At 41.3% G+C, this 26,487-nt stretch overlaps 1 protein-coding gene and 1 pseudogene across 1 annotated transcript in view; one reads left to right on the forward strand and one right to left on the reverse strand.

The window, feature by feature from the left end:
* The window catches only part of Syne2 (spectrin repeat containing nuclear envelope protein 2), a 276,157-nt gene that overhangs the window by 45,282 nt on the left and 204,388 nt on the right, over nucleotides 1-26,487 (forward strand). The window contains exons 3-8 of the mRNA XM_090344255.1: nucleotides 16,479-16,540; nucleotides 19,935-20,030; nucleotides 20,133-20,210; nucleotides 20,299-20,391; nucleotides 20,742-20,923; nucleotides 21,327-21,523. Coding sequence (XP_090200381.1) covers nucleotides 16,479-16,540; nucleotides 19,935-20,030; nucleotides 20,133-20,210; nucleotides 20,299-20,391; nucleotides 20,742-20,923; nucleotides 21,327-21,523 — 708 coding nt within the window. The remainder of the gene's footprint in view (nucleotides 1-16,478; nucleotides 16,541-19,934; nucleotides 20,031-20,132; nucleotides 20,211-20,298; nucleotides 20,392-20,741; nucleotides 20,924-21,326; nucleotides 21,524-26,487) is intronic.
* Nucleotides 12,058-13,279, reverse strand: LOC150054545 (small ribosomal subunit protein uS5 pseudogene; annotated as a pseudogene).

Consider the following 26,487-nt stretch of genomic DNA (forward strand, 5'->3'; position numbering starts at 1 on the left):
GGCAAGTTTGAACTGTTCTGGACCTTTTTTCGTTATTATTAAACAAATTTTAAATTGTTATCATAAAGAAGATGTACAGAAATCAGCTAAAGAGTACATTTCTTTCTGGACAGTGTCACCCTTTCCCTCCCTCCCTCTCTCCCTCCCTCCATCCCTCTTTCCCTCCCTCCCTCCCTCTCTCTCTCTTTCCCTCATTCCCTCTTTCCCTCCCTCCCAGGTTTTCCCTCCCATGCCTACCCCCAAGTTGTACAGTTCATTTTCAACATAATATCTAATGAGTACCACAGCTGCATTTGTTCTTTCTTTGTCCCTCCAGGCCTCCTGGACAAAAAGAAAAGAAAACAAAAACAGCTACAAAGAAAATAAAAACCCCTGCTGTTTCCATTTTCTGGAGTTCATTTCAGTAAATATTTTGTATGACAGGCATTGTGCCTTTGTGATCCTCTCCTAAGAGTATTCTCCTCTGGTCTCACTGTGTGTGAATACCCAGAGTCCTATATCATTTATCATGTCCCAGTGTATTTTAGATGTGAGAGAAAACAAGCACCGTATCTCTCTCTGGGCTTGGCTTGCCTTACTTACCCATGATTTGTTCTACATCCATCATTAAGTTTTTTTTTTTTAAGTCATAAAATGAACCAATTTACAGAAGCAAATGATTATCTCTTTCCTAAATGATATAGGCCCATGCTTTAGCCCAGCCACATCTAGCTGCAGTAAACTCCTTCATTAGACCTGGAGCTAGGAAGGAACATGTGTTTTATTATCTTTACCACCACATGAGGAGTTAACTTTCATGCAGACCTGCTATGACCCTGGTGAATGGTTAGCCATCTGCATGGACCTGTATAAAAGCACGCTCAGCCCAGACATGGCTTCATTTCTAACAATGCTTCTATGTTTTATTTAGTGTCATCTATTATCATCTAGATGACATATTGTAAAAGATTCACAACGCCTCCATGCAGTCTGTTTAGGTAGCAGTCATTGGCAGGACTCCGTGGTGAGATGTGAACTTTGTGGTGAGGTTATTATCTATTTCAATCCATTCATTATTTACTGAGTATCTTTCTGAAGGAAGGCTTCCCATTTATTTCTTATTTTTGGTAGAATTAAAAATTATTCATGTTCGGGATTTATAACTGTAGTTAGCAGGAATAAATATCAGGAGATGATACTGCAAGTGACTATAAGTTAATGATGCTACATTGTATTTCCATATATATATATATATATATATATATATATATATATATATATATATATGCCAGTCCTGGGGCTTGAACTCAGCACCTGACTGTTCTTGGGCTTTTTCCTCAAAGTTAGCACTCTGCCACTTGAGCCACAGAACCATTTCTGGCTTTTTCTATGTATATGATACCAAGGAATTGAACCTGGGTCTTTGTGCTTTGTGGTAGTGTGCAAGCACTCTACCACTAGGCCAAACTCCTGGCCCCTATATTTTTTAATTAAAAAAAAAAACCAAAGCTTTTTTGGTGCCAGGAGTTTGGCCTAATGGTAGAGTGCTTGTCTAGCATGCACGAAGACTTAGGTTTGATTCCTTGGTACCACATACATAGAAAAGCTAGAAGTCATGCTGTGACTCAAGTGGTAAAATGCTAAGCCTTGAAGAAAGCCCAAGGACAGTGCTCAGGTCCTGAGTTAAAGCTCTAGGACTGGCAAAAAACCCAACAACAACCCCCCCCCCCCCTTTTTTTTGTTGGTCATGGGGCTTGAACTCTGGGCCTAGGTGCTGTCCCTGACCTTTCAGCTTAAAGTTACCTCCTTACCCCTGGGCCTGGATGTTGTTCCTGAGCTCTTTCAGCTCAAGGCTACCTTTTGAGTCACAGCACCACTTCTAGTTTTCTGGCAGTTAATTGGAGATGAGTCTCTCGTACTTTAGTGTCCAGTCTGACTTTGAACCTCGATCCTCAGATCTCAGCCTCCTGAGTAGCTAGGATTACAGGTATGAGCCACCATTCCCAACTAGATTTTGTTTTTGTTTTTTTTTTTTTTTTCCTTCCCATGTTGGTATTCTACAACTTGGACCATGGCTCCACTTTTGGCTTTTTTGTGATTAATTGGAGTTAAGAGTCTCACAGATGCCAGGAAAACAGGAAAGTGGGACTTGGCTCAAGGGTAAGGAGGTAGCCTTGAGCTGAAGAGCTCAGGGACAGCACCCAGGCTGAGTTCAAGCCCCATGACCCACCAAAAAAAAAAAAAAATCTCACAGATGTTCCTGTGCAGCCTGACTTCAAACTGTGATCCTCTGATTTCAGCCTCCTGAGTAGCCAATCCTGGCTACTCACTCTTAAACTGATTAGCTACATTAGTCTTAAACTAATGAATTCTCCTGCCTCCGCCTTATAAAATCGTGCTTCACCACTTACATAGAGGGTAGATGGTATGTATTTTCATCACAAAATGACAACTGTGAAATATTATATTTGTTGATTAGATTTAATTAGGTATTAATTAGACTTAACCATTTCACAATGTATATGCACTTCAAAATATCTTGTTATAGCAGGCATAGTGGCTCAGGCCTGTAATCCAAGATAGTCAAGTGGTGGAGGTTGTCATGAGCATTATTTGAGGCCAGCTTGGGCAAGAAGTTCATGGACCTCATCACTCTGTGGTACATGTCTGCCGCCTCATGTACATGTGATACATTTTTGTCAGCTCCGGTAGGATGTGTAAATTAGGAGGATTACAGTCTAGGCTGGTCTGGACAGAAGGCGAGACTGGCAGAAATAACCAGAGCAAAAAGGGCATAGATCAAGCAGTTTCATGCCTGTCTAGTAAGGACAAAATTGAACTCCCAGTATCTGTATCTATTTGTTCAGCCGTAGCATCGCTGGGGCCTGTTCTCCTGGCTGAGTCTTCTGTAATTCCTGCTCATTCTGCCGTTTCCCCTTGGATAGCAGTTGCTTCTGTAACATTTCCTCTGCAAATGTGCATTTAGTGCTCTGTGCAGCATTCTCCCATACCTTTATAGCCACTAAACTTGGCGAGTTTTTTTTTAGACTTTGGATAAACAGTTGTATAATGAATAACTGGTTGATCATTTCAGTGTGTGAAACAGAAGTCGATGAAGTATTCTGAGTTAGCATTGCTAAGTGGTGGTGAGAATTGTTAGCTAGGATTCAAACTTGAGCCACTTAGATCTGAGGCCCTGATGTGTTAATGGGTTGAGCACTGTGTTTTGGAGGGGAAAAAAAATGTGTTCTACTTTACGACTGCCAGGGAATTAAATCCAATAATGTCTTAAAAAGAGGAACAAGAAGCTGGGAAGGATGGTACATACCTGTAATCCTAGCTATTCAGGAGGTGTGGAGGCTTTGAGATAGGGAGTTCAAGGCCAGACTGAGCTACATAGTGAGACCCTGTGTTCAAAAAGAGGCAGAAAGGAAGAGAGGGCTGGGAGGATGGGAAGGGAGTATGAAAGAAAGAAGGAAGGAGACAAAAAAAAGAGAAAGAGAAAAGGGGGGAGAGAGGGAAGGAAGGAAAGAAGGAAAGGGAAGAGGGAAAGAAAAGAAGATAGGCAACCCAACAGGATTAAGAGATTTCTACCTCTTTGCAACAAAGTCCTAGGTATGGAATTTGGTTGACATGCTGAATACCAGTGAGAAAAAGACTGTTATTAGTAGACAATTCTGCTTTTCTACCAAGTTCAGACTGCTCAGTTATGACTGAAAGCAAATCATGTCTGGGGTGAGTTTTGACTGCTTGGATGATTATTGCACCCAGAGAAAACAATGTTCATTTCACTGATTGTCCGTGTTATCCTGTAACAACACAAAAGCTTCCAGAAAGTTCCTGATTATCATAATAGCTAATATTGTCTTTTGCTGGTTTTTCTTGGAAGATTGTTTACCTTGGCATTTAAAGCTTTGTAATCTTGGAAAGATTCCAACTGAATCTTGGTGTTGCAGTCTACAATATTTTTCAGGAAATATTTATGTTCTTTTTGTAAGTTCATATGCTCAGCTTTAGTGTCTGGGAACTTTGATTCTGTTTTGCAGAGTTTGGAGATAAGCTTACATTATTCTGGGTCAGTTACATTTTGGAAAGTAGGACAAGATAAACCCAGGGTCATTTAGAGTCCTGTTAAAGTGGGTTAACAAAGATCTCATTCATTCTTTATAGAAATAAAAATCTTTTTTAATTAGCCCCGAGAGAGACACAAGGTTTTTCTGAGATTTTTTTTCTGCATGTGTCTGTTGGGCTGATTGTAATTATTTAGTTCTTGAGATAGTGTTTTAGGAAAAAATAAAACTCAAAACATCACCTTGAAAGTGAGATTAAGAAGGAAAGACAGTATATTGATTTTTAAGCATTTGCTAGGTTTTTGTATGTGATTTAACATTCTGGAGGTCTTAGAACTTTCTTCATCTGACTTCAGTGCAGGAAGTTACAATGAGTCTGAATGAATCTGTTCTTCTAAATCATTCAGGGAAACATTGGTAAAAAGATACGAGTTCTTTTTTGTGCCGTACCACATACATAGAAAAAGCCAGAAGTGGTGGGAGATGGTGCCATGGCATGTGAAGTAGGGATACCTAACCCAGACTTGGCACTCAGGCAAAGCTTCCCAAAGGAAGCAATTCCTAAGCTCTGACCTGAATGGTGTTAGCAGAAGTGTGTTGTGAGCACAGGAAGGCTGGGTGGTGACCCTGAATCTTTAAGGAAATGGATGCTCAGTGCAACTGGGGTGTAAGAGGATGGGCTAGATGTTACTTTAATGGATCTAAAGGGGCTCTGAGTAGATGGAGGTTGGGACATTTTTCTAAACCAAATTTTTCTATGCATTTGAGTGACTTGAATGGCTCCAGAAATCTCCCGGGCAACAGAGAGAGAGAGAAAGGGAGAGAGAGAGAGAGTGTGTGTGTGTGTTTTGCCAGTCCTGGGCTTGGGCTCAGGGCCTGAGCACTCTCCCTGGACTTTCTCAAGGCTAGAGCTCTACCACTTGAGCCACAGCACCACTTCTGGCTTTTTGCTACGTATGTGGTACCGAGGAGTCAAACCCGGGTCTTCGTGCATGCTAGGCAAGCATTCTACCACTAGGCCAAACTCCTGGCCCGTGTGTGTGTGTGAGTGTGTGTGTGTGTGTGTGTGTGTGTGTGTGTGTGTGTGTGTGTTTTATAGAAATGAGTTTGGAATCTGAAAGATCTGGGTGATAACTGATAATGATGTTCTTCTGATTCAGAGGTGACTGAATGGAGAAATGGGTGTTTGAGATAGATTGACCAGGCCAGGCAGCAGGACCCTTTGATCCAGAGAGACAGAGAGAGGGAAGTGCCAGAGATGCTTCAAATGAGTAGAGGATAGAACTATTCACCAAAGAAATATGCAGGAGAACAACTTCGGCAGAGGAGGGAGTTGGTTAGAAATGATGATTCAGTTCTGGAAATGTTGAGTTTGAAGTATCTTTGAAATAGTCAAGTGGAGATGCTTAGATAACATTCCCATACACAGACTTGAGGCTTTTGAGAGACACACCTGGCTGGAAGGTTGGTAGGCATTAGAGTGTGTAGAAAGAAAGAGGGGGAAGAGAGGGAGGTGGGAAGGATGAAGAAGGAAACTGTATTGTAGTAGACGAAAGGATGAAATAAAAGAAAAACTCTAGGGAGAATGTTACAGAATGAGAAAGAGCTAAATGGGCACATAGCAGAGCCTAAGCAGGGGCATCTAGAGAAAACAAAGAAAGACGATGTGATGTTTCATGGCATCCAAAGGAGAGTAATACAAGAAGAGGAGAAAGGATGAAACAGGTGCAAGGTTTTGTTTCTGTTTTTTTTTTTTTGTTGTTGTTCTTCAGTACTGAGGTTTGAAATCAGGGCCTCTTGAGCCACACTCCCAGCTCTGTGATAGAGGAAAGGTAGATAAAATGTAGTAGTAAAAAGTAACACATGTGCTAAAAGAAATGGAGCAATGTTTTTATTTATTCCACAGGTATTTATTGAACAGCTAATGTGAATCAGAAGAGATGGAGAAAGCAGAGAGACCGAGAGTACCCGGATTCTAGGATTTTTCTCTGCATTTGTGGGCTTATATTCCTGTGCTAGAAATAACATGACTTGCTTACTCAGAGGGCTAGGAGATATACTCCTGTGAGGCTGGTTATACGGTTTAGTATAAATACTTCCATTGTTTACCCAAGGGTGTGGTTCACTCCTGTGGCAACATGAACTTGCTGGATTCCACATGCTGAGATTCAGATAGAAATCACTAGATTGTCCTAACCTACTAAGTGCTTAAATCTCTACATTGACTGGGAAGGTGTATCAACAACCCCACAGAACCATTCATTCAACACATTTTTTATTTTTTGGTACTGGTGTTGGGGCTTGAACTCAGGACCTGGGCACCATTTCTGAGCTTTGTTGCTGGAGTTAGCATTCTATCACTTGGGCCACAGCTTTCACTTCCAGCTTTTTTTCTGGTTTATTAGAGATAAAGAGGTGTCCCATGGACTGGCTTCAAACTGCAGATTTCAGCCTCCTGAGAGGCTAGGATTATGGGAGTGAGCCACTGACGCCTGGCTTCAACGCATGTTTCCAGATGAAAAGCTCTGTGGGCTGAACTCCAGACAAAACAAGGATCACAATTAGACCCGTCCCATTTTTGCAGGAAGCTTGGAGCTGATAAGCAGGTACTAGTCAGATAATCTCAGATATTTAGGTAACTCAATGGGGAAGCACAGCTTTATTTAGATAGAATCTGAGAAAAAATTCACAGGCTGGCAAAGTACCTGCCTAACATGTGTGAAAGTCCTAGATTTGGTTCCCAGCACAGCAAATAAAAGAGAAAAAGAGAAAAATTCAGATATGGTACAGTTTATCCGTTTAATTGGTTAACTAGTTTTTTTTTTTTTTTTTTTTTTTTTTTTTTTGGTTGGTTAATGGGGCTTGAACTCTGGGCCTGGGTGTTGTCTCTGAGCTCTTCAGCTTAAGGCTACTGCCCTACCCCTTGAGCCACAGCCCCATTTCCCATTTTCTAGTGGTTAACTGGAGATAAGAGTCTCTTGTTCTTTAGTTCTTTAGTGCTGAGGCTGGCTTTGAATCGTAATCCTCAGATCTCAGCCTCCTGAGTATCTAGAATTATAGGCAAGAGCCACCACACCTGGCTTTAACTAGTTTTAAATATATTTGTAGAGCTGTGCAATACTCAGCACATCCAATTTTAGACCTCAAAGAAAACAGGTCCTATATCCTTAGCTGTTGCCTTAACCATGCCCCACGTTTATCTCTGTTTTCCTCCCCTACCCCCAGCAAACCATGAATCCACTATCTCTGTAGACTTCCTTATTATGACATTATGAATGGAATCATATTGCAGGTGGCATTTTTGACTTCCTCTTAGCACCAGGCTCTCAAGTCTTATTTGTGCATACTGTGATTAACATTCTGTTGAATAGACTAAGTATATTCTTTTTTTGCCAGTCTTGAGGCTTGAACTTAGGGCCTAAGAACTATCCTACGTCTTTCTCAAGGCTAGAGCTCTATCACTTGAACCACAGCACCACTTCCAGCTTTTTCTATGTATGTGGTACCGAGGAATTGAACTGTTAGGCAAGCACTCTACCACTAGGCCAGACTCCCAGCCCAGACTAAGTATATGCTATGCCAGGAGTGTGTGTGTGTGTGTGCGTGTGTACGCATGTATATGAATACGTGTGTACATGTCCTGATTCTTGAACTCAGGGCCGAATGCTCTTGATTGGCTTTTTCACACAAAGTTAGTGTTTGACCACTTTAGCCACATGTCCATTTTCAACTTTTTGCTGGTTAATTGGATGTAACAGTCTCAGACTTTTCTGCATGGACTAGCTTCAAACTGGGATCTTTAGATCTCAGCCTCCTGAGCAGGTAGTATTACAGGTATGAACCAATAGCTCATTGCCGACAGACTTTTCTGTAAAGGGATAGGCAGTAAGTATTTGAGTCTTTGAGTGTTTTCTAGTCTCTCTTTGAAGCATTAAAGCAGCCATAGGCAACAGATAAATAAGCATGCTTTGTGTTCCAGTAAAACTATTTACAAAAACAGTTAGTGGGTCAAATTTGGCCTTGAGCTGTCCTCTGATCTGTCATTAGAGTGCATAATCCTCTTAACAACTCAATGAAGGAGGCATCATTTCCCCCACTTTACAGATAAGAAAATGGAGGCACACACACTGGTAGGTAGGTGGCAGATATGGGGTCAGTCAGAGGTACCTTGGTTCTACCTTGGCATTTTCACATTATCATTAATTACAAATTGAGGTCCGTTGTAGATAGTGGGTGGAAGGAGAGATTTGCCTCCTCACTTAAAGTGAATGAACAACTGGCTCATTTGCCTTTGGTTTCCTTCTGGAAGTTAAGGGAGTAAGGGCAGGCTTGGAGAGATCCTAGCAGCAGGTGGAATGGCTGGACCCCACTCTGTGGGCTTCAGAAAGGCTGGGGAGATGCCTGCCAGGGCCCTGTGAAGGATCCTCCTGTTGCTATGCACTGCTGGGAGAAGGCTCCCAAGGTGTCAGCTTTCCTGGCTGATGGCAGAGAACACTTTGGCAGAACCCCAGCAGACCTGGTTGGCCTTGGAAATGCTCCAGGCTGGAGCTGCTGGGAAACTAAACAGCGGAGAAGGGAGGATGGGCATCCCAGAGCGGAGAGGGGGCACATCTGGAAGGGCTTGAGGATGATAGAGGCTGGGAGGTGTCAGGTCCCTGAGAGATTTGGGGGAGTGGTAGGGCAGAGCCTGATGGGGGAGAGGTGCTTTTGCACAACTATCCCAGCCTCTCCAGGGGGTCTGTGGGAAGTGGGATGCTGAATTTGTGAAGTACTTCCACCTGGTACTTGCCAGTGATGTTAAGTCTCCTTCCCTCTTGGGACTACTTTCCCTCCATGTTTGTTTTATTTTGCTCATGGTTGGTTGTCATTGTTCCCTGTCCCTTCTGCTGATATTGTCCCCTTTTGTCCTTGACTAACAAGTTCATTCTTCCCATGGCTTAGGCTTTTTTTTTGTTTTGATTTTGCATGCCAATGTTTTTATTCCTTTCATTTCCTTCTTTTTTTTTTTATTTCTGTTTGTTGTTCTCTCCATGAGAAACCAGAGAAAAAGGAACCTTAGGCTTTCCATTCTCCTTGTATTGGCCTAAGATTCTTTGGCATGGCTGTTGGAACACATGGCTAAAATGTGTGTGATGTTGTCCAAACTGACTTAACCTTACCACAAATGTCCTTACTAAGGACAGGTTTTGTTTTCAGGTCTCTTTAGACTAGTCTGTGCTGTGCTGTGACATGAAAAATACTTATTTGGCTCCTAAAGCCTGTGGTTTCCTGAGAGAACACCTGGTGTTCTCATATTTGGTCTTCAGTTCCAAACCCTTGGGATATCTTGGACAGTAGGAATATCTTTTATTCAAATGAGGTGACTTTCCATTTTATTTTTTGCCTGAATGATTCAGGCTTGCTAGATAGTTGCTCACCTCTTCAGTCTCCAGTCTTCTTATCTCCACTTTGGTTATTTTTGAGATAGGGTCTTGGTTTTTGCCTATTCCAGCATGGACTATGATTGTGTTTTATACTTTCCCTTATTGCTGGAATGACAGGCACACCACATGCCTAGCCTTTTCTTTTGAGATTCCATTTTGTGAACTATTTTTTGTCCAGGTTGGCTGTAATTAAGGTCTTCCCCAAATTCAGTTTCCAGCTAGCCGAGTTGTCAGGCTTATGCCACTGTGGGAATCATTTTCCCCCAGGTTGCTGTAGAACTGCAGCCACCTTCCCACTCACGCTCAGCCTCCCTAAGTGGCTAGCATTACAGGTGCCTACAAAGTAAAGTGACTTTTCTTTTTTCCTTTTTTTTTTTTGGTGCCAGTCCTGGGGCTTAAACTCAGGGTTTGGGGCTATTCCCAGAGTTCTTTGCCAAAGGCTAGTGCTCTACCACTTGAGCCACAGCCCCATTTCCAGTTCTTTTGGTGCTTCATTGGAGAAAGAGTCTCACAAACTTTTCTGCCGAGGCTAGCTTCAAAATCACATTCCTCAGATGTCAGCCTCCTGAGTTGCTAGGGTTACAGGCATGCGTCACTGGCATCCGTTGTGTGAAGTGACTTTGACTTGCAGGTAGCTTTAAGATGGGGCTAGTTGCCAGGAAGACCAAATGATGATTAGAATTTAGAACTTTCAGCATCTTTCTCTTCTTCGGTAGTGATGAAGGTGTGTGGATTGAGTTGATAATTGATTAGAACATCTAATTATCCCTCCATAAGAATCCCTGATGTAGCTATAATCGTAGCCACTCGGGAGACTAATATCTGAGGATTGTGATTTGAAGCCAGAGCAGGCAGTAAAACCGCAGGAGACTCCTTATCTCCAATAAACTACTCAAAAAAGCTGAAAGTGGGATTGTGGCTCAAGTGGTAGAAACTAGCCTTGAGCACAGAGAGTCCCAGGGACAGAGCCCAGACCCCAGGTATACCCCTCCCCACCTCCAAACCCCTGGCCTGTGAGTGTGAGGTTTGGTAGCCAACTTCACCAAGGTACAGGAGCTCCTGTGCTTGAGGTCAGCTCTACGTGTGTGTGTGTGTGTGTGTGTGTGTGTGTGTGTGTGTGTGTTTCTGTGTATTTTTGCCCTTGTACCCTTGGCGCAGGGGAATGTGTTTATTGTGAATTTTGTGAGTCATCATAGAAAAGAGTTGTTGTGAATCCCTGGTCGGTGGTGAAGAGCACCAGAACTCGGGATGACCTGGGCACCACTGCTTGTGATTGGCTAGCATGAGACACTCAGTAGCTTGTGATGCTGAGCCTTTCACCCTGGGCCTGCACTTATTCCAGGTAGTTAGTCAGGACTGAACTATGGACATGAGTGTCTGCAAAGGTGGAGATGTGTCATGTGAGAGAAATGACTACCAAGCCCTAAAGGGGAGTGTTCTCCTTTGTGGGTTATTTTATCTTTTTGATGCCAGAAATGGGCCTGGCTCCAGGGTCTTACATTCTCTCTTGGCCTTTTTTTTTTTTTTTTTTTTTTTTGCTCAAGATTGGCACTCAACCATTTGAGCCATACTTCTGCTTCCAGCTTTTTACTAGTTAATTGGAGACAAGAGTCTCTTGGATTTACATGACAAGCCTTCAAACCTTGATCTTCAGATTTTAGCCTCCTGAGTAGCTAGGATTACAGGCATGAGCCACGAGGATCCAGAGGTTTTTGGTATTTTTTTAGTAAAAGAAGTTGCTTAGAGGTTATTAAAACAAGAATTAGGCTAAGACATAGGCGTTCGATAACTGTTGCCAGTAAATTCCTTATCTAATGACAAATCAGTTTGATCCTTGATACTTTTAGTATTTGCTGTGTCTTTCAGTCAGCAATTATATATTATGTCTTCTCCATAGAACCATGTTTAGGGAAAGCAACACCATAAAAGATTTAACTTGCAGCTTTTTACATTCATGGGAGAGAAACCACAAGTAAAAGGCATGTAACTACAGTCAATGAATGAGTGACAGGTAGCTATTAGCAGAAATGGAACAGTGTTAGGCTGTATCCTTTGACAGAAAGCCAGATGGAACCATAATATATGATTTGGCACTGTGTTCTTTTTCAATGAAGAGTTTATCTATAAAAGCATATACATAGCTGCTTGATTCTTTTTATTGACCATATATATATTTTTCTCCCTTTCCCTAATCTCCCTTTTGACAATTTTTTTTAATCTTGTAGCAGACACCATTTAAGTAGTATACTTAAATGTCTGACTTTGCATTTCCTATAATATCATGTGTATTCATTTAACATATATAAGGATACGTACATTTATTCATTCAACAAGTATTGGCTGGGTGCTTTCTGCTTACAAGGTAATGTTCTGAGATTTAGGTACTTTGTGAATAACTAAAGTAGTCCCTTCCCTTCTGGAGTTTACCTTCTTTCCATGTTGATCTAGAAGGACATTGAACAGGTGTTAATGCTATCTCTATGGGAAAAAATGGGGGATATTTGGAAGCCTAGCTTAAACTTTTTGTTTGTGTTTGGTGGGTCATGGGGCTTGAACTCTGGGCCTTGGTGCTGTCCCTGAGCTCTTCATCTCAAGGCTACTGTCCCCAGCACAGAGACTCTGGTGTGGGTTTTCTCAAAATGGCCAATGAATTCCTGATAGGGAGATTTAGTGACCATTGTCTCTTCAGGTAACTGTAGGGTGTAGAGATGGCATCAATGGTGGCACCTTGGCACCAGGATAGCAGTACAGCCCCTGGCTAAGGTGTAGCAGTCATCAGTTCTCACCATCATCAACAGCTTCTTGGAGACAGGAGCTGAGACAATCTCAGTGCCTCTCGGGGCAGAGATGAGGCTCAGCAGCCTGAGACCACAGCAGCCTGGTGCCTTGCCAGTCTTCTTCCCTCAGTAGCTTCTCCTCATGGGGATCATGGAGCACTTGGCCAAGGTGGTGGCTCTTGGATGGCAAGCAGCTATCTCCCTGGTGCTCTTAATGCCCAGACCAACTTGGCCATTGTGGTTCTCAGTGGCCACAGATGATGCCTTGAACGTGGTGCACTGGTCTGCTTGGCTCATTGTTTGCATGGGCATAATCTCCAAGCACTCATCCTTGAGGGATGCTCATAGGAAGAAGTCAATACTCTCAGATGCCTTGATGGGTGGAAATAAAAGATAGGCAGGGAGAAATCCTCCGAAGTCATGTCCTTAGTCATATGGTCAGTTTGGTGCTGGGGATCCATTCCTTGTCTTCAGGCTTTCCTCCACGAGCTCCCTGGTGGCTCTGACCTTCTCCTTGGAGTCTCCTCTGAAGCCACCAAGGCCTTTCATCTAGGACCTGGGACCCTTAGGATTTTTCCTCTGCACCACCTTCATTCACTATGTGGTATTTTCCTATAGATAATAGAAGAAAAACGTATTTTTGGGGGGTCAGTTGTGGGGCTTGAACTCAGGGTCTAGACACTGTCCCAGAGAGCTCTTTTGCTCAAGGCTAGCACTCTACCACTTTGAGCCACAGCGCCACTTCTGGTTTTCTAGTGGTTAATGGGGGGATAGTGGTCTCATGGACAAAAGTCTACCTGGACTGGCTTTGAACTGTGATCCTCTAGTCTCAGCCTCCAGAATAGCCAGAATTATAGGTAGGAGCCACTGATGCCCAGCTAGGCTAAGAATTTATAACTTATTCAGAAAGGAATTAGGGAATGATCTAGAGATTTTGATGAGGAGACCCAGAGATCAAAGTAATGGCTGTGAGGTGTATTCAGTTCACCTGTTAACCAGCCAGTACTAGAACTCACCTTTCAGTCTGCATTCTGTGTAAGTAAGCAGGGAAAGCTGGTGACCCTGAGCCTTTGAAAGCTGCTTTGGAATCCACTGTGGCTTTGTGAACCTCTGTGACACTTCAGGTCTTTGCCTAGGCCCCGTAGCTATGTAGTTTCATCATGAGCTAATACATGGTGAATTAAAAATTGATACCCTTAAGTTTCCTTTTTTTCTTTTGGGTCTGTCATGGGGCTTGAACTCTGGGCTTGGGCACTGTCCCTGAGCTCTTCACCTCAAGGCCACTGCTCTACCACTTGAGCCACAGTGCCACTTCCCTGACACCCTTAAGTTTAACTCATTTCATTTTGAGTTTATTTCCCCTCCAGAGACTATGAATTGCCAGCTCACAAAAAGCAGATTGAATAAGAATAAACTCAGGGATTAAATGGTTTTTTTTTTTTTTTGTTGTTGTTGTTGGTTGTGGGACTTGAACTCTGGACCTGTGTGCTGTCCTTAAGCTCTTCAGCCAAAAGCTAGTACTCTACCTCTTGAGCCTCAGCACCACTTCCAGTATTCTGGTAGTTAATTGGAGATAAGAGTCTTATGGATTTTTGTGCTGGGGCTGGCTTTGAGCCGCAATCCTTGTATCTCAGGCTCTTGAGTAGCTAGGATCACAGGCTTGAGCCACTAGCACCCAGCTAATAAGTGTGTGTATATATATATATAATTTAACAAATTTATTAACATTGTTTTTACATCATATTTCATATGACATGTTTAACAAATGAATGTTCAAGAAGGGAATCTCTGTATACAGTCACTGGCACTTAGTTTTTAGAACATAGTTAAAATTAGGCTAAGGGTTTGTATATCGTAGATACATATTAATTTATGAAATAAAACATGTCTATAGAGTCATAGGTTTTTATGCCTATGTAGTTATGTTTATATTTCCATGTTCATAGCTTTGGGTATGCAAATATTGAGTTATCTCTCTTGTACTGTTTGGATCTAATAGCCACATATTAAGGATACCATGAGCCTTTTGTTCCTTTAGTCTTGATTTGTCTCACTCAACATGATTCGCTCTAGATTCATCCACTTCCTGGCGAATGCCATTATTTTATCTTGTATCTGTTGGCTATGTAGAATTCCATTGTGTGTGCATATATATATATATGCACACCACATTTTCTGTATCCATTCATTTGCAGTAGGGCATCTGGATTGTTTCCATTACCTGGCTATTGTGAATAGTGCAGAGATGAACATAGCTGAGCAGGTGTCCTTATCATATCTTGGGTCATGATGTTCAGGATAGATGCCCAGAAGTGGTATGGCAGGATCTTAGGGAAGGTCAATTTTCAGTTCTTTAAGAAACCTCCACACTGCTTTCCAGAGTGGCTGAACTAGTTTACAGTCCCACCAGCAGTGTAGTAGGGTTCCTTTTTCTCCACAACCCCTCCAGCATCTGTCATTGTCTGAGTTCAAAATCTTGGCCATTCTTGTTGGGGTAAGGTGGTATCTTAGGATTGTTTTTATTTGCATTTCCTTTATGACCATAGATGATGAACATTTTCTCATGTGCTTTTCTGCCATTTTAATTAATAAGTATATTTTTATGGTAATGTCACCTACAGAAAATGATTACCTCTTTTCTTAAATTCAGTCAAACACGTTTCAAGAATGATAATCAAAGAAATTAATAAGAACCAAAATGAAATTTATTTACTGCATTTTTTTATTGTATATATACATCCATATATATTTATCTCATATATAATAGATGTGTCTCAAAACTCACTCTCCTTTTTCTTTTCTTTTCTCTTTTCTCTTTTCTTTTCTTTTCTTTTCTTTTCTTTTCTTTTCTTTTCTTTTGCCAGTCCTGTGGCTTGTGCTCAGGGCCTGAGCATTGTCCTTGGGCTTTCTCAAGGCTAGCTCTCTACCACTTGAGCCATAGCACCACTTCTTGCTTTTTCTGTGTATGTGGGGTGCTGAGTTGTTGAACCCAGGTCTTCGTGTATGCTAGGCAAGCACTATTGCCACTAGGCCAAACTCCCAGCTCCTCCTTTTTTTTTAAAACAAAACTTCAGTTTTATAGTAGATTTTTATTCTCTCTCTTTTTGGTTTCTTTTTCTTTTTGTATGTAACATCTGCTGCTTAAAAAGTTCTATTCTGTATTCTCAACATGCCATTCTGAGAAGAGTTTTATTAAGTTCCTTTAATCATGTGACTTTCAGCTATTCTCCCCCCCCCCCCATGGGTCAGCCTTAAAAAGAACAAAAGATTACTTATGCCGCCTTAGTATGAGCTTTTGGCTCTGGATCCTGTTGAATTAATTCTGCTATTCAAGGATAAGGCAGGATGAAAATGTGAGAAAAGTGTGTTAATGGACAAGTGGGCTGGCACACAGAAACTTGGTTGAGCTTCTTCAGAGGTGTTTAATTGCACCTGGGATGTCTTTGTTTGCTACTAAGAGTCCTTGTTGCTTTGAAGGTTTCTGATATCTAGGATGAATCAGTATCCTTTCTAGTTTGGACAATATGGTAAAACAAAGCTACAAAGATTCATTTCCAAGCCCTTCTCTGTGGGTTTCAACTGTGCCCTTTTATCCCCTCTCTAGCAGAGGGCACCTGTGGGATTTGTGTGCCACTCTTTCTTTCTGTTGGAGAATTGAATCAAATATGACAGGGAGCAACTTCAGCTTTCTTTTAGTGCATTTGTGATTTTTTTTCCCTTCTGTGTGCTGAGGATGAGACTTGAACTCAGGAGGCCTGGGCACTGCCCCTGAGCTTTCAGTGGAGCCACTTGTGACTTTTTTTTTGGCAGTTAATAGGAGACAAGGGTCTCATGGACTTTCCTGCCTAGGTTGGAGATTTGGACCTTAAGCCTCAGATCTTGGCCTCTTGAGTAATTAGAATTAGAGGTGTGAGCCACCAGTGCCTGGCTCATTTGTGATTATTTTAAATGAAGTTTATCCATATGTCAGAGGTTATTTGGTTATTTCTCAGTGTAACCTCATGTTTTATTATTCTTTCTTTCTTTCTTTCTTTCTTTCTTTCTTTCTTTCTTTCTTTCTTTCCTTCTCCCTTTCTCATTTTTTCTCCCTTTCTCCTTTTTTCTCCCTCCCTTCCTTCTTTTCTTTTTTCTTTTTTTAAAGACTAGGATTCAGATTCAGTCCTATTTTATTTTGTGTCCAAAAATGTAAGCTGGTGAAGTTTCCTAAATTGTGTTTTTTTCTTTCCTAGCCAAACAAGAAGACACACAGAAGAAAACATTTACCTGCTGGATAAATTCACAGTTGGCAAAGGTGAGGGGAAATAAAAGAGCAAATAGTGTTATACGGGAATTTGTTACCTTTCTAACCACTTAGTTTCCACCCTAAAGAAGCTACTAAAAAGAGGACCAGTGAACTGGGAAAAGTTGTAGAAATCTTTTCATTAAAAACAAAAAACTGAAACGGCTGAAAATGAACGGTACAACTTGTGGGTATAGATGGGAGGGAGAAAGCAAGGGAAAGGTGACATTGTCTAAAATGAAATGTACTCATTACCTGCCTTATGTAACTATGGCCCCTCTATATATCATCTTTATAATAATTTTAGCAAATATTTTAAAAAAAGCTGCTGGGGCTTGGGGATGTAGTCAGTGTATGAGCACTTTTCTGGTAAGTGCAAAGCCCTGGATTTCATCTTCAGCTCTGCAAAACCAAACAGCACTGACAGCCACCATATTTTACTGCACTTATGTTCTTTCCCAACTCAACAAGACAGCACTTCTGTTAAGTATATGGGAGAGGGACATTGAAGTGGTAACATTTCTTTCATCAAATGAAAAGTAATAATAATATGAGTTGTCTATGCTGGTGTATTACATGTTAGATACTATCTTACACTCTTGAATATCATGATTTTAAGTCCTTGTGACATTGTTTTTAGATCAGAGCAATACCACACATTTTAGTTCCTACTTCTCTGTATATTTATTGTGCTGGTAGTGAGGGTTTGGATTCCTGGCCTTGTACTCTTGCTTAGCCTTATCTCTCAAAACAGTTAATCTACTACTTGGACCACACCTCTTCTTCTGGAGTTTTGAGAGTCTTTCAGATTTGTTTGCCCAAGCTGGCTTCAAACTTTGATCTTAACCTACTAAGTGGCTAGGCTTATAGGTATGGCTCACCAGCTCTTCGCTTGTTTTATTTCATTTTTGTTATTATTTAAGTTAATTTAAGTCTTAGGGCTTGACTTCAGGGCCTGAATGCTGTTCCTAAGCTTTTTTTTTTGCCAGTTCTGGGGCTTGAATTCAGGGCTTCAGCACTGTCCTTGGGCTTTCCTCAAGGCTAGCACTCTACCACTTGAGCTACAGCACCATTTCTGACTTTTCTATTTATGTGGTACCAAGGAATTAAACCCCGGTCTTTGTGCATGCAAGGCAATACTCTACCACTAGGTAAAACTCCCGGCCCTGTTCCTGAGCTTTTTTTTGTTCAAGGCTAGCGCTCTACCACTTGAGCCACAGCTCCGCTTCTAGCTTTTTGGTAGTGTATTGGAGTAAAAGTCTTACCTACATTAAGACTGGCTTTCGTTCCCAGGCTGGCCTTAAACCGTGATCCTCAGATCTCAACCTCCTGAGTAACTAGGATTACAGGCATGAGCCACCAGCATCAGGCTATTATTTTATTTTTTTAGATGGTATCTCCCTATGTTGTTAAGGCTGGTCTTTAAATGCATGAACTCTAATGATTTATTCCTCTTAGTGTGGCAGTTATTGGGACCTCTGACTTGCCAGCTAGTCTAGGTCACATTTCTTTATTCTTTTGGTACTGGAGATTGAATCCAGGGCCCTCATGCATGCCAGGCAAGTACTTTACCATTGAGCTACCCTCAGTTGCTCATGACTTTTATTTATTTATTTAATTTTTAATTTATTTTTGTGGGTCATGAGGCTTGAACTCTTGGCCTAGGCACTGCCCCTGAGCCATAGCACCACTTCCCATTTTCTAGTGGTTAATTGGAGATAAGACTCTCATGGTCTTTAGGGTCATTAGTGTCTGGGCTGGCTTTGAACCTCAATCCTCAGGTCTTAGCATCCTAAGTAGATAGGATTATAGGTGTGGGCCAATATGCTGGGCTCCAACTTTTATTTTTATTTATTTATTTTTTGCCAGTCCTGGGGCTTGAACTCAGGGCCTGGGCACTATCCTTGGACACTTTTTGCTCAAGTCTAGCACTCGGCCACTTGAGCCACAGTACCACATCCAGCTTTTTCTGCATATGTGATTCCAGGGAATTGAACCCAGGGCTCCATGCATGCTAAGCAAGCATGTTACCAATAAGCCGTGCTCCCCTACCCGCTCATGACTTTTTTTCCCCCTGCCAGTCCTAAGCTTGAGCTCAGGGCCTGAGCGCTGTCCTTGGACTTTCTCAAGGCTAGATAGAGCTCTACCACTTGAGCCTCAGCACCACTTCTGGCTTTTTCTATGTACACGGTACCAAGGAATTGAACCTGGGTCTTTGTACATGCTAGGCAAGCACACTACAACTAGGCCAAAGTTTTAAATGAGTTCGCAGCATCCCTGTATGAGAGACAGTATTGTTCCTCTGTTTTTTTTTTCTTAAATTTAACAATTATTTTGTTTATGTGGTACTGAGAAATTGAACTCAGGGTCTCATGCATCCTAGGCAAGCACTTTACTACTAAGCCACATTCCCAGCACCAGTATTGTTCTTGTGTAAAGATGAAGGCCATGACGTCACAGAGAAGGTATGTGCTTTGACAAGGTCATAAAGCTTGTCATTGATAATGTAGGAGAACACACCGAGGCAATCTGAACCAGGTGCGTTGATCTTAATCAGGCTGCCATTCTGTCTGAGTCCAGTAACCTGTGCACCATGAATGACCTCTCACCTCCATTGTCCCCTCCTTGCCTGTTCCAGTTCCATGCTAGTCTTTCTAACAGAGGTTAAACACTTAAGCAGATTACCTCAGAAATGTAATCTGCTCTCCAAATAGGTCACTGTCACTGTGGGCTCCTTCTGAATGAATGTCTTTTTTTTTTTTGGTCACTTTGTACATGCAGACATTTTAGCTTAGTGAAAGTGCCACACAAAAAAGGCATTGTGTGTTAACTGCCATTTACCATGAGAATGAAGTTTGCTGTCTTTCTTATCTTGCTGTGATATGAAACTTCTTTTTTTTGAGGCCAGTACTGGGACTTGGACTCAGGGTCGAGGCACTGGTTTGTTAGCTTTTTGACTCAGGCTGGTGTACTGTGACTTGAGCCACAGCTCCACTTCTGAATTTTCAGTGGTTAATTGGAGATTAGTGTCTGACAGATTTTTCCTGCTTGGGCTGGCTTTGAATTGTAGTCCTTACATCTCAGCCCCCTGAGTAGCTAAGATTATAGGCATGAGCCACCAGTATCCAGTTTGGTAGGAAACTTTGCCCATTCTGCATCATTGTATTAATTAAAAATGAAATTACTGGTAAGAGATTTAGGTTCCTCCCCCCTAGGCAAAAAAAAAAAGTACACTTATGAGGCCTGTGAAGATATAATGTTTTAGATAAAAGAGTGAATGACTGTTCTTACTGTGTTTTGGAGGTGCTGAGGTGTGAACTCAGGGCCTGGGGCTTGCTAGATAAATGCTGTACCCCCCCAACCACACCTCCAGCCCTGAGTGCTCTTTCCTTTTGGCCTTTTGCAGCACACGTCTCCCTCGGTTATATCAGACCTATTCACAGACATTAAACAGGGCCATATCCTCCTGGACCTGCTTGAAGTACTCTCGGGACAGCAGTTGGTAAGATTTGTCAATAACGTCAATAACTTTATTGCTTTAGGAAAATGCTTTAGGAAAATGCATTTCATGTTCCTGTGTAATATGTCGACTTGAATTTTTTAGCCTCGGGATAAAGGATCTAATACATTCCAGTGCAGAATCAATATAGAGAATGCTCTGACATTCCTCAAAAACCGATCTGTGAGTATATGTTTTATCTGAAAAGTCGGTAGCTGTGATTAGTTCTGTGCATGCTTTCTCCTTTTAACCCATGCTTCTCTCTTTCCAGATCAAGCTAATAAATATTCACGTTGCTGACATTGTAGAAGGAAACCCATCCATTATTCTTGGCTTAATTTGGACAATTATATTGCACTTTCATGTGAGTAGCTTGATGATATGAAAACCACTGGTACTTGAATTCTCACAGTCTGAAATAAAGTAAGTGTAATAAGATAGTGTGATTTGATGCTAGATTCAGCCTCTGACTTTTTTTCATTATCATGTCTCTTGAAATCTGGAACAGGTTGGAAATGTGGGGCAGGTGTTTTCCCATGGTGTTGTCTTTCTCTGTCTCTGTCAGTCAGTCAGTCAGTCTGTCTGTCTGTCTGTCTGTTTCTCTCTCTCTCCCTTCACCCCCACCTCTCTCTCTCTCCTGGTCTTGTGGCTGGAGAATTTGGGTCAAGGCTTTTAACAGCATTCTAAACATATTAACAACCATATTTTCCTTAGATTGAGGAGCTAGCCCGGACTCTTTCTTGTAACTACAAGCAACCTACCCAGGGCAGGGTGAGTGTGGCTGAGACTTCTCCTACCTCAAGTCCACCAGTGAAGAAATGCTCCAAAGCCCAAGCAAGATGGCAGCTGTCTGCAAAGAAGGCTCTTCTGTTGTGGGCTCAGGAGCAGTGTGCCACGTAAGTAGTTCGATGTGAACTCCAAAAAACACACTTATAGGTAAGCTGTTTCTGTCAACATGGCTTCAAAGCAAACACACATCATCAGATCTCAGCCTCCTGAATAAGTATGATTACAGGCATGAGCCACCGCTACCTGAATTGCATTTTTAACACCAGTGAGCCACATGGTGTTGTTGCTTCTGGATCTGGGGCTGCCCTTGGAGAAAGAAGCAAAGTTTTGTGGTATTCTGAGCATCATCACACTTGACCTTGTAATTGACAATGATATAGTATATTTTTCCTAGAATGATTTATACCATTTGTTTGATTCCTTGAATTATTGTTTGATTACTATTGCGTGGAGTGACAGTGCTTTGATGTTTCGTTTTTCTCAGTATGTATCTTGGCCCTTTTGTAACAGGTATGAGTCTATCACTGTGACAGATTTCAAGTCAAGCTGGAGAAATGGGATGGCATTTCTGGCTGTCATTCATGCCTTACGACCGGACCTAATTGACATGAAGAGTGTGAAGCACCGGTCCAACAAAGACAATTTGAAAGAGGCCTTCAGAATTGCAGAACGAGAACTCAAGATCCCCAGATTGCTGGAACCAGAAGGTAAAGAATCTTCTTTCTTTAAGAAAAGTTTTTTTTCATTGTTATGATAAAGGTAATGTACAGATGGATTACAGTTATTTAAGCTGGGTAACAAGTACATGTCTTTTTTCTTTTCACTGGTCCTAGGGCTTGAGCTCTGTCTCTGTGCTTCTTTTTTTCTCAAGGCTAGTGCTTGAGCCACAGTATCACTTTTCTTGCTTTTTCTGAGTAGTTAAGTAGAAATAAGGTAAGGGTCTCTCAGAATTTTCTGCCGTGGTTAGCTTCAAACCGCCATCCTCAGATCTCAGCCTCTTGAGTAGTTAGGATTATAGGCATAGCACCCAGCTATGGGTACATTTCTTTTTAGGCAGTATCACTCCTTGCTCTTTCACTCTCCTTTTTATCATTTTTTTCTGGGGGGCTGCCACAGGGCCTGAGCACTGTCCTTGTTCTTTCTCAAGGCTAGAGCTCTATCACTTGAGCCACAGCACCACTTCTAGCTTTTTCTATATATGTGGTAATGAGGAATAGTACCTGGGTCTTCGTGCATGCTAGACAAGCACTCTCCTATTAGGCCAAACTCCCAGCCCTTATCATTGTTTTCTATTCACAGTTGTAAAGAGTTTATTTAGTAAAGACATCCTCACTCAGGAGAGTGGGCTGTAGCACCCAGAAACCAGTTATCCACCATATGGTATAGCTATTTTTAATCTTCAAGTCCCATGTGAGGTTGATTTGAAAATATCATCTCTATAAACAAACATCACAGCATTATAGTTTAACTTAAACTATTTTATGGCATTAGGAAATCATGCCAATTAGTTTATTTCAGTAATTGCATGGTAAAGGCATAGCAGAATATAAACAATGCCTCTGTAGGGATAATTTTAGTCTTAATTGCCTTCTATGGTGTTTGTCTTGATTCTATTATTTTGATGCTAAGTTTCTCATGTAAGATGTTTCTTTTGAGTCTTGAATTATGGTTGTTTGCATATCTCCCTATTCCCACTTCCTCTTCCTAGTTAAAGAAGAACCTTCCAGAACAGAAGCAGCTGTTTTCCCTGTTCTCCTTATATGGTTTTTCTTATATGGTTCTCCTTGCCATTGGTTTTTCTCAGACTATTGTGTTGGATCACAACAAAACACTAAATAGTAGATTGTTAAAGATTATAACAAAACCCTAAATAGTGTTCTGATTATAATCACGGAGGTCATCATCAAATAATTTTAACCTCATATGATTAAGATTAAAAAGTAACTATTTCTGAGAAGCGCTTTACTGTGGATTGTATTATTTATAATTGAACAATAAGTCAAGAAATAAATTCTAGTCTCAGCTCTGGAACTAGGAGTATGCATTATAAATATTCAGGGGCCAACTCTCCCCAAAACAGCTTGAAACACCACATAGATAGAGACACATTTATTATAACTTTTTTGTTGTTGTTCTTGGTCATAGGGCTTGAACTATGGGCCTGGGTGTGATCCTCTTCAGCTCAAGGCTACCGCCCTACCCCTTGAGCTACAGTGCCACTTCTGGATTTCTTGTGGCTAATTGGAGATAAGAGTCTCATTAGTGCCTGGGTTGGCATTGAACCGAGATCCTCAGATCTCAGTATCCTGAGTAGCTAGGATTACAGGCGTGAACTACCTTGCCCAGCCTATTATAACTTTTTTTTTTTGCAAGGCAAGATGTGTGGCAAGTAATTTAATGAACTGTACTATATATGCATCATAAGGCCTGAGTCCTGAATCAATTCCAGTGCATTGATTTTTGCCAAGTTTGTGCCCATCTTCAGCCAGCGTAGGATGTAGTTGATGAAGGACTGTAGTTTGCACAGGAATTCTGGTTGACACTTCCTTTTACGTGAATGAGTAAGAGGAAGGGCAAGAAGGTACAGCAGAATTTTTTTTCTTTTTCTCAATGGCATGACTGCCTTTTTTCCTCCTAAATCAAATTGTAGAAGAATTATTTTTTGCTATGTGTTACAGACAAGGCATAATTTTAAGAGTCATAGTATGAACTATTTTGCATCATATATTTTTTGGGGGGGGTCATGTGGCTTGAACTCTGGGCCTGGGCATTGTCCCTGAACACTTCAGCTCAAGGCTAGCACTCTACCACTTGAGCCACAGAGCTACTTCCGGTTTTCTGGTGGTTAATTGTAAATCAGAGTCTCACAAATCTCATAGACTTTCATGCCTGTGCCCAGGCTGGCTTTCGGCTGCGATCGTTAGATCTCAACTTCCTGAGATTACAGGTGTGAGCCACCAGTGCCCAGCTTGTGTCATTTTTTTTAAGCAGTCAGCAAGCCTTCCTTTTCATATTTTGGTAGAGCAACAACTAACCACATGGCTGATTTCAAGCTGTAGATTGGAAGCCACTGAACACAGAATTGGGAACAAATGTGGAATAGCACCCCATTTTCTCTTATTTCCATTATACTGATGGAATACACAAGACAGGCATTATGGTACACACCTGTAACCCTAGCATTTGGGAGGCTAATGCATGAGAATTGGGAGTTTAAGGCCAGCCTGGACTACATAAACCAGATTCTGTCTCAAAATGTAGAAGAAAAAAAATCAGTAGATATAAATAACCCTAAAGCATAGATGATAAAATACACTATAATAATTAACAAGTAGCAGGGAGTGGTGGCTCACACCTGTAATTCTAGCTACTCAGGAGACTGAGATCTGAGGTTCAAAGCCAGCCCAGGCACAAAAGGACCTGATACTCTTATCTCCAATTAACCTCTAGAAAACAGGAAGTGGGGCTTGGCTCAAGGGGTAGTGCAGTAGCTTTGAGCTGAAGAGCTCAGGGACAGCACCCAGGCCGAGTTCAAGCCCGAGTTCAATTCCCATGACCCACCAAAAAAAAAAAAAAAAAAAAAAAAAGCAAGTATTGAGTTTGTATGCTGATTACTCTTGCTTTGAATTTAATTGTGATTTTTATATAATTAATTTTTTTTAGAGGGGGGACTGGGTCTTGAACTCAAGGCATCACACTTTCCATATAAGCACTCAGACCATTTGAGCCATGTTTGCAGTCCTTTTGGTTTTAGTTTGCTTTATTTTTTCTTTTTTGCCAGTCCTGGGGCTTGAACTCAGAGCCTGGGCACTCTCCTTGGACCCTTTTTTTTTTTTTTTTTTGCTAGTCCAGGGCTTGAGCTCAGGGCCTGAGCACTGCCCTTGGACTTTCTCAAGGTTAGAGCTCTACCACTTGAGCCACAGTACCGCTTCCGGCTTTTTTCTGTGTATGTGGTGCTGAGAAATCAAACCCCCGTCTTTGTGCATGCTAGGCAAGCACTCTACCACTAGACCAAACTCCCCGGCCCCTTGGACACTTTTGCTCAAGGCTAGTGCTCTACCACTTGAGCCACAGCACCACTTTTGGTGCATGTGAGGCAAGCATTCTATAATGAAGCTTCATTCCAAATCCATGGTTTGCTTTTTTTTTTTTTTTTATATTCTACCTTTGCCTAATAGGTTTTGAACTGAGATCCTCCTACCTCTGCCTCCCGAGTAGCTGAGACCCCAGTTAGTTGCCACCACACTGTACTAAGCATAGCTGTTTTGCAAACTACCAGCTATGAGACTACTGAGTGAGTAATCATCAACTCTTTTTAGTCTGGCATAAAACAGCTGTTTCCTGTTCCAAGGACCATGTAACTAGCTTTGTCACTTACCATTTCTGCTTTGGTAATTGAACACAGTCTTTTGCATGTGGAGCTACACCTTAGCTCAATAGTTTTTGGATTTGAACAAAACCAAAAAATTGAGGTACAATTAATGTACCATGAACTTTACCTTTTTGTTGTTGTTGTTCTTGCTAGTACTGGGGCTTGAACTCAAAGCCTAGACATGGCCCCTGAGTTTCTTTTTGCTCAAGGCTAGCATGCTACCACATTGAGCCACAGTACCACTTCTGGCTTTTTCTGTGTGTGTGGTACCAAGGAATGGAATCCAGGGTTTCATTAGACAAGCACTCTACCACTACTCTACCACTAAGTCACACTTTCAGCCCCTTAATACTTTTTTTTTTTTTAACTGTAGGGTATCATACAGGTCGAGCACTGTACCACTTGAGTACAACTTCCCAGCCCAAAAGAGTTTGTTTTAAGCTTAGCTTTTTGTCCAGTTAGCCCTTGTACTCCTTATTTTCTGGCATGACAAATCCTCTAAGCGTATCCTGTGTGTCTCCTGCCCAATTCTAGAGTTAGTCATTTCTTCAGGAGCCTTGGGTCCTTTCATTAGAAGACAGCATGTGGATTATAGGTGTGTTCTTCATTAGTACTACTTAGCCTTTTGAGACTTCAGAATATTTTTGGTAAGAATTCAGTTAAATTAGACTTTTTTTTCTTGCTCCCTTTTAAGCCAGAGCACTTGTAATCACTGAGCCAAACCCTCTTGTCAGTGATTTTGCCATTCTGTCTGCCATTTTATGTTTTAGTTTGGCCTCATACTGTTTTATTTTGTTTTTTAAATATAATTATCCTTCTTAACTTTTTAATCTCCATCTATGTTTTCTTTTTATTCCTTTTCTTGTCCTCTAAGGGACTCTTACTGTATTTTGTTCTCTATGACTTTTCATTGTGTATTGTCCTTACTTTCCTTATGCTTTGCTTTAATTCCCTATTTCCTATTAGTCTGAAAAGTATTTATCTCATATTGTGATTCTCAAAATCTTCACTGTTGGTATAAATTTGTTCTCCTTCCTTTAGGAAATGAGGTTTTGCTGTGCTAGAATGTGTGGGATAGAAATTCTGAACTTAAGCAATCCTACTTTAGTGTCTTGAGTAACTGTGTTCTATTTTAGTGCAAATAGCTAGGCAGCTAACAAAACAGTGTAAGAAGAGCAAATGTCAATTGCACAAATAAATGCCCACTTATTATAAATAACTTAAATAATAGCTAAAATCTGAAACCCACCTTATTTTTTAAAAATGTAAACCTAATACTATTGTAATATTTGATTAAGG

This window comes from Megascapheus bottae, chromosome 14 (assembly GCF_031878675.1).
Source record: "Megascapheus bottae isolate mThoBot1 chromosome 14, mThoBot2.hap1, whole genome shotgun sequence".
Classification (NCBI taxonomy): domain Eukaryota; kingdom Metazoa; phylum Chordata; class Mammalia; order Rodentia; family Geomyidae; genus Megascapheus; species Megascapheus bottae.